Source organism: Alosa alosa, chromosome 3, assembly GCF_017589495.1.
Source record: "Alosa alosa isolate M-15738 ecotype Scorff River chromosome 3, AALO_Geno_1.1, whole genome shotgun sequence".
NCBI classification, from domain to species: domain Eukaryota; kingdom Metazoa; phylum Chordata; class Actinopteri; order Clupeiformes; family Clupeidae; genus Alosa; species Alosa alosa.
Genome location: NC_063191.1, coordinates 9532004 through 9539503, shown reverse-complemented (window position 1 = coordinate 9539503; position 7500 = coordinate 9532004). Strand labels below are relative to the sequence as shown.

The window sequence follows — 7500 nt, the reverse complement described above, 5'->3', positions numbered from 1 at the left end:
TCCAATAACCTGTCCCCTTCCATGAGAGAGCTCCACTGTTCCTCTCTCCCTCTATCTCCTCCACTAGAGTCTTGTTTAGATGACCGATGTTCCAGCCCAGTCCAAGGTGGCAAGCCTGGGCGGTAGCCTCCCGTCGTGATACTCTTCTCTTCTCTCTCCCCTCCATCCCTCCATCTCTCTCTCTGCCTCTCAGCAGTGGGACACGGGCTCCTCCTTGTCCATCCTGATGGTCAGCATGGGCTCCATGCCCGGCCCGCTGAGGGTGGTGCTGGGGTAGAGCGAGCCCCCAGGCCACGGGTCGAGTGCGGTGTGGCGAAGCTCTTCTTGGCGCCAGTCGGTAGCGGGTGGGCGGGCAGAGGGCCAGCACCAGCCCCCGCCACAAGACAGCAGCAAGGCGAGATCGCCGCCCGGGCCGCATCACCACACCAGAAGGTCGTGGGCAACCGGGCCACCGGCAAACCGGGCCCCGCCCAGGAAGTTCCCCTGGGGGGGAGGAAGAGGGGAACCCAGAGACACAGAAGAGGTTGGCTGCTGCGGTGTGTGTATGTGTGTGTGTGTGTGTGTGTAAGCGTGCGTGTGTGAGGGGTGTGTGGGGTGTGTCTGTGGAGGGTGGGTGGTGGGTGTGTGTGTAAGTGTAAGCTGGAGGGTGGGTGGGGTGTGTGTGTGTGGGAGATGAATGGGGTGGGTGGTGTGTGTGTGTGTGTGTGTGTGGGGTGCCGCAGTGTAAAGCGGTGTGTGGGGTGGGTGGTGTGTGTGTGTGAGGCAGGGTGTGGGGTGTGTGAGGGTGGGTGGGGTGTGTGTGTGTGTGTGTGTGTGTGTGAGGGTGGGTGGGGGGGGGGTGGGGGGGTGGGGGGGGTGGAGTATATGAGGCATGCAAGGCGATGGTGGTGCTCCATCTGATTGGCTTACTGATTCAGTAATAGCAATGGATCAATTCAATCAACCAATTAATCAATTAAGCAAGTAGTAATCAATTGTTAATAAGCCAATGATTGGTCGTGGCTTATGAGATATTTTCAATTACTTATGTGATTTTTGGGTGAAATGATTGGGATGTCGGATTTTCGGTTTGTCTTGCATTGCACAATACACGAACAGACATCATCGGCACACACACGTAGATGCACATACGCGAAGCTCTCCACGTTCAAGGGTGTAAACAGTTAGTGCAAGCCAACGTCTTTGTGTTTACGCTGCTGTCATATTTCTGCCAGTGGTAAGCCGGAGATGCCCTAGACACAGACTGGACTGAACTGGACTGAGAACGGTTCTCATTTCGAGTGGTGAAAAAGGTCAAAGGTCATGGTTTGCCACTGCACAACAAGGCCATCATCTAAACTCTTCCTGGGAACAGAGCAGGAAACTGAAGGAAACCTTCTGGGTTTAATACATTGGCTGGATTAAAGCTAGTGAACAGTGTTTAGTCGCATGTGAAGTGTGTGGATGTTTTGAGAGTGTGTATGGCTAAGTTTGTGAGTTAGAGTGTGTGTGTGTGTGTGTGTGTGTGTGTGTGTATGTGTTTGTGTGTGATAAAGTGTGTGCCTATGAATTCCTCTCACTACGGTAGTCCATACCAGACATCCTGTTTTGAGTGAGTGTGTGTGTGTGTGTGTGTGTGTGTGTGTGTGTGTGTGTGTGTATGTGTGTTGAGATAATGTGCATGGTCACTGGGCCAGTGTTTTTTTCTCAACTGTTTTTTTTCCCAGCAGGCCTCTTTTCTACCTCAAGTCAAACATCTCCGTGGAAACCAACACCAACAACAGAGAGGAGAGCGATCCAAGACGCCCCCCTAAAAGCCCCATCCTACAAAACACTCAACAGCAGCAGCACAATGACCCGCCAACACAAATGTATGTCAGATCAGTACCAGAGCACAGCCAGATCAATGCCAGATCAGGGCCGTATCAGGGCCACAGTAACTTCCTATCTGACAGACACCCTCCTCAGGCCTCCAGAATGCCTCTGAGCTACAGTACATCTCCCCTGTTCATTACATACTCCACAAACAAAACGTAGCAAAGCCAGATGTGAGCAGCACTCAGAAGCTGGGTCTCAGATCCTGGCACAAATTCAGAGAAAGAATGTGAGTGTGAGTGTGTGTGTGTGTGTGTGTGTGTGTGTGTGTGTGTGTGTGTGTGTGTGTGTTTGAAGTGGTATGCAAGTGCAAAGGTACGTGTGTGTGTGTGTGTGTGTGTGTGTGTGTGTGTGTGTGTGTGTGTGCGCGTGTGTTTGTATGTTTGTGTGTGTGTGTGTGTGAGAGAGAGAAAGACAGAGAGAGAAAGAGACTGTGTGTGCGCGTGTGTGTAGCACTTGGATTCAAATCAGTCTGACATTTCACTAAGGTAGAGTAAACAGATCCAGAAAATTCCATTTATGGTGCGGAACTGAAGAATGGAGAGAGAGAGAGAGAGAGAGAGAGAGAGAGAGAGAGAGAGAGAGAGAGAGAGAGAGAGAGAGAGAGGGCACCAAACCCTCCGAGGAACATATAATCACACAACAGAAGCTAAAGAACTCACGCTTACTCTTTCCACTTGCTGCAACCCCTTCTTCAACTTCAGTATCCGAGAAAGTCAACATATGGATCACAAAGCGTATGTGTGTGTGTGTGTGTGTGTGTGTGTGTGTGTGTTTGTATGTCCTCAGCACATCACACACTTACTCACACACACACATTATGGGGTCTGGCAATATCACTGATATACTGTATACACACAGCAGACAACATTGAAAAATGACTGGACTACGCTAACAGAAGATTATGGTCATGGGGTACCTGGCTGTATGTTTCTGCGCAGCTTAAAGACACAGTTGCACTCTGGGATCTGAGCTCGCTATGAGAGCTAGTATCTTTGATTGGCATATGTTTTATTTTTCGGTATTGTTTCTCTCAGAGTATAAACCCAGAAAGGCATCAATATTAGAGCACTGGGACGGAGGCTTCACACAGGTGCATGATGGGATACATGCTCACACCCTCATCACAGGACATAGTGGAGCCAGGCAGGGCCAGGGTAGGAAGCAGCCCTCAAGTAGCCTACTCCAGGGCCAGATCAGTGCTTCCTCACATGATGGTTGTCATAGCACTCTTAGAACACAATAAAGACAAAGATCCTCAGAACTCGGAACTTTTGCAAAGTTCTAACAAGAAACCCTGATCAGAAAGGCACAGATCCCTTCTTAGATGCTAAAGGTTTTTCTGTGGCTGAAGCACTGATCTGAGGCCTGTGTATGAACTTCTCCCAGAGTTTTCTATATTTACTTCTGATAGTGGAGTATTTGTAGGCCCTTCAGTGCTGCTTTTGCTTGCCGAGCCCCTAGAGAGTTCCTGTGTCTGGCCTTGAAACCAACCCCTGGAGAGCAGCTGCCAACAGTAGAACCTTCTGGCAGAACTATTTGCCATTTGATAATAGATAGCTATGCCACTGTTGTGTGCAATTCACACATTTAGTGTCCAAGACATACACTATACAGTATAGACAATGATATTGGTGATGTTTTAACATAGTGACTTCAATGACACACGTTATCTTGAATCCATAAGTATTGATATGGCCCCTTTTGAAGCTATAAGATAGTCCATTCTTTTGGGAAGGATTTCATCTCACAAATACTCTTCAGATTGAATGGGCAAAAATGTCCACAGATACTGTGAAGTCTTTGTGGAAATCCTTCCCAACAGCGTGAAAGAGTGGAAGCTGTGGCAGCTGTAACTCGGGGTCCAACTCCATATCAATATGTATGGATTCAGAATTGGGATGTCATTGAAGTTCCTGTGGGTATAATAGCAGGCGTACTTTTGTCTATTCAGATGATGTTAGTGTCTCTCTACAACGTCATGACTACAGGTTCACCTGGACAGCAGATGCATGACAGTTGTGGAACTCCAGAGTTTTTTTGGGTGGATGGTGGGAGAGTTGCACTGAATACACCCTAAATACCTCCTATATACCTCCAAAACCCCACCCTCCTATATACCTCCAAAACCCCACCCTCCCCCCAACAAATCTTCACAAATGTCAGTATCTATTATATACAGGCACGTCTGTAAGAAGGCATCACTGCAATAATCAATAATCAATACGCCAGTTGGTTTCCCTGATCGGTGACAGGGGATCAAGGCCCCTGCCACACGTCCCGATCCAAGTCAGGCTGGCATAGCAGGCAGCGGTGTGGGTGCCATGGGGGCACAGGGTGGCAGACAGTGAAAGTGGCCACGTCAGAGTGGTGTGTGTGTGTGTGTGTGTGTGTGTGTGTGTGTGTGTGTGTGTGTGTCTGTGTTTGTGTGTGTGTGTGTCTGTGTTTGTGTGTGTGTGTGTGTCTGTATTTGTGTGTGTGTGTGTGGGGTGGTGGTGGTGGTGATGGCGGTGGTGGTGCTTGGACACGTCACACACTGCAAGCTGGACAACGGTGCGCTGGACAACAGGCAGGAAGCGCGGACACACAGAGACAGGATGTGGAAATGTGACACGGTCTGAAGAGAAGAATCAGAACTCATTTTACTGGTGGTGTCAGAGGGACGGCTCAATGGTTTGGGACAAGAGGAGAAACCACACCGTGAGCTGAGAAGTACTAATCACCAAATGGAGGACCAACAGCTTTATTCTACATTAATACTTCTGTACAATATAAGTAACAAGATTGAAATATACTTAAAGGATAAATAGCTTTATCCTATATTAAAGATATACCTCTGTACAATACAAGCTACACGTTTGTGAGTGACTGAGATTGAGTGTGTGTGTGTGTGTGTGTGTGTGTGTGTGTGTGTTTATAAAGGGGTGAGAGGGGGGACTCATTTCAGTCAATCTAAACATCATTCCCCCATCTCAAACAGCTAAAGAGACAAGCTAATGGCCGACACTCTTGTTTCAATGAGGAGGTGATTTATTTCAGAGTCGTTTGGCAGGGAATGAGAATGAGAAGTGATTTATTGCACAGGATGCTGTCTCTGTGTGTGTGTGTGTGAGAGAGAGAGAGAGAGAGAGAGAGGGAGAATGAGAGTTAGAGAGAGAGAATGAGAGAGAGAGAAAAACAAAGAAAGAGAGGAAACGAGCATATATATATAAGTCGTTGTTATGATGTAATGAAGAGATGGTTGTTGTTGTTGTTGTTGTTGTTGTTGTTGTTATGAACAGTGCCAAATCACGCCCATCTCAGAGCTTATTTATTAAAACAGAATATTTTATAATACCTGAGACGCAGACAATTAGCTGGCGCAGAGAAGAGAGGCAGGGAGAGGCACTGGGGCTTGTCGGAGCTTTCCGGGGATCTGGCAACACAAGACGACATTGCTGTGGTATTGGTGAAACGCACAGTAATCTCGATAAGAACGTTTCCAGGCACAGAAATATCAAGGGAAATAAATGTGTGTGTGTGTGTGTGTGTGGTGTGTAGCGCATGCAGCTGAAGGGAGTGTGTGTGTATGTGTGTTTATGTATTTGGCGTGTGTGGGGTGTGTTTCTATGTGATTGTTAAGTCAAACAGTTGAGTGTTATATTGTGGTATGCATTAGGTAGGCTTTGTATTGTACATATCTACCATGTCTGCCATGTCTAAGCATAGACAGTCTGTCTGACCTGAACCAGACAGGAGAGAAAATAACAGAGCAGCAGCATGCCCAAGGGCTGACCACTTCCCTTAGCCTGTTTAACAAACAATGCTAACACAACACTACGCTAGCTCTCAGTACAAAGTGCTAACTGGAGGCAACACAGGGTGTGTATTAACCTTGACTTTGAGGGAATATCCTAGACTGGTAGGGACATGTCTATGATGATCTCATCAGTCTTCTAAAGCGGAGCAGTCGCTGCCATAAGGCAACAACTAACGCCTCAATTAATTAGCTTGTCTGAAGCCAAGCTAACGCTACACAACTAGCTACAGGCTATTATCTCCGAATTCTGATCTGACCCAAGTGTAGTGCATCCAAGGATGCACGGGTAGTTTGGGACATAAGCTGGCACACAACCCTTTTATTTCCATGGCTGAAGCTAAGCTAGATGCTAATGCTAGCCAGACAGCAGCTGAGATGGGGTCATCCCTATGTTCCCCCGGTCCTATGTTTCCCGCTCGGGGTTAGGGTCCTATGTTCTCTGGTCCAATACAAAGTGGGGAACATAGGACCCAGGGAAGATAGGTACGCTCCCGCTGAGATCGACCCAAGACGGGCTCTGATGTGTGTTCCAAACCTAGCACTGTGTGTGTGTGTGTGTGTGTGTGTGTGTGTATGTATATGTCTGTGTGTGTGTATGTGTCTTTGTGTATCTGTGTGTGTGTCTCCATATATGTGTGAGTCTACAGTATATGTGTGTATCTGTGTGAGTGTGTGTCTCTCTGTGTGTGTGTGTGTGTAGCGAGCGCCCCTCAGTCAGGCAGGCTTCTTGGGGGCTGTCTGTCTGCTAATTCCCCGTGACGGCTCGAGGAAGAGTCTGCTTACAAATAAGAGGAGGAGCAGAGGAGTGCAGTGCAGAGCAGAGCGACAAGAAGAGGAGAGGAGGAGAGGAGAGGAGGAGGAGGAGAGGAGAGGAGAGGAGGAGGAGGAGGAGAGGAGGAGGAGGAGAGGAGGAGGGAGGAGGAGAGGAGGAGAGGAGAGGAGGAGGAGGAGGGGAGAGGAAAGGAGAAAAGAAGAAGTAGAAGCACAAACATAGATTAGATAGCAGGTTCTGGGCCTCGGCCTCGGTTCCCCAGATTCACCTTCTGTTCGCTTTCACTCGCTGTCAGCCTGCCAGTGTGAATCCCCGACATTAAGGGCTGTTTTCCTTCCTTTTTGAACTCGGCCGTCACAGAGGGCACAGCAGCCAAAGGGCGTGTGTGTGTGTGTGTGTGTGTGTGTGTGTGTGTGTGAGTGTGTGTGTGTGTGTGTGTGTGTGTGTGTCTGTGTGTGCACTCGCGTGTGTGTGCACGGGTGTGTGTGTGTGTGTGTGACAGACAGATAGCTGAATTCATACAGAGAGGAACCCGTTTTACTCTTAAGTCAGTGAATAGTATCCGTGATGATCCCTGACCTTGTACTGTTTCATTCTCATTAACAAACAACCCCTGCACCGTAATGGATGTGGTTGAATTTTTTAACCGAGACCGCGTGTGTGTGTGTGTGTGTGTGTGTGTGTGTGTGTGTGTGTGTGTATGTGTGGTGTGTGTGTGTTACTATGATGGACACCAAGAGTAACAGGGCCTCTAGTAGATGGAGGAGATATCTAGATATTTACTTCAGTGGGAAACACAAAATTAATGATCTCACGGCATGACCACCAACTAATCGCCCAGCTTTGTGGGTACGGGGTGGGTGTGTATGTGTGTGTGAGAGAGACATTGAGAGAGAGAGAGTGTGAGTGATTGTGTATGTGTGTGTGTGTGTGTGTGTGTGTGTGTGTGTGTGTGTATATGTGCGTGTGTGTGTGTGTGACTTACGGGTGCACTGTTCCAGCTCTGTACTGGAGCTCATGTGGATGTTATCTATCCAGATGTGACCTCTGTTGCCATGCTCAAAGTAGCCTTCAA

At 48.2% G+C, this 7500-nt stretch overlaps 1 protein-coding gene across 1 annotated transcript in view; it reads right to left on the bottom strand.

Moving 5' to 3' along the window:
- Nucleotides 1–7500, bottom strand: part of LOC125291593 (neuropilin-2-like) — a 106673-nt gene that overhangs the window by 7186 nt on the left and 91987 nt on the right. The window contains 3 exon segments of the mRNA XM_048238417.1: nt 249–483; nt 5192–5291; nt 7411–7500. The exon segment at nt 7411–7500 is cut by the window's right edge and continues 7 nt beyond it. Coding sequence (XP_048094374.1) covers nt 249–483; nt 5192–5291; nt 7411–7500 — 425 coding nt within the window.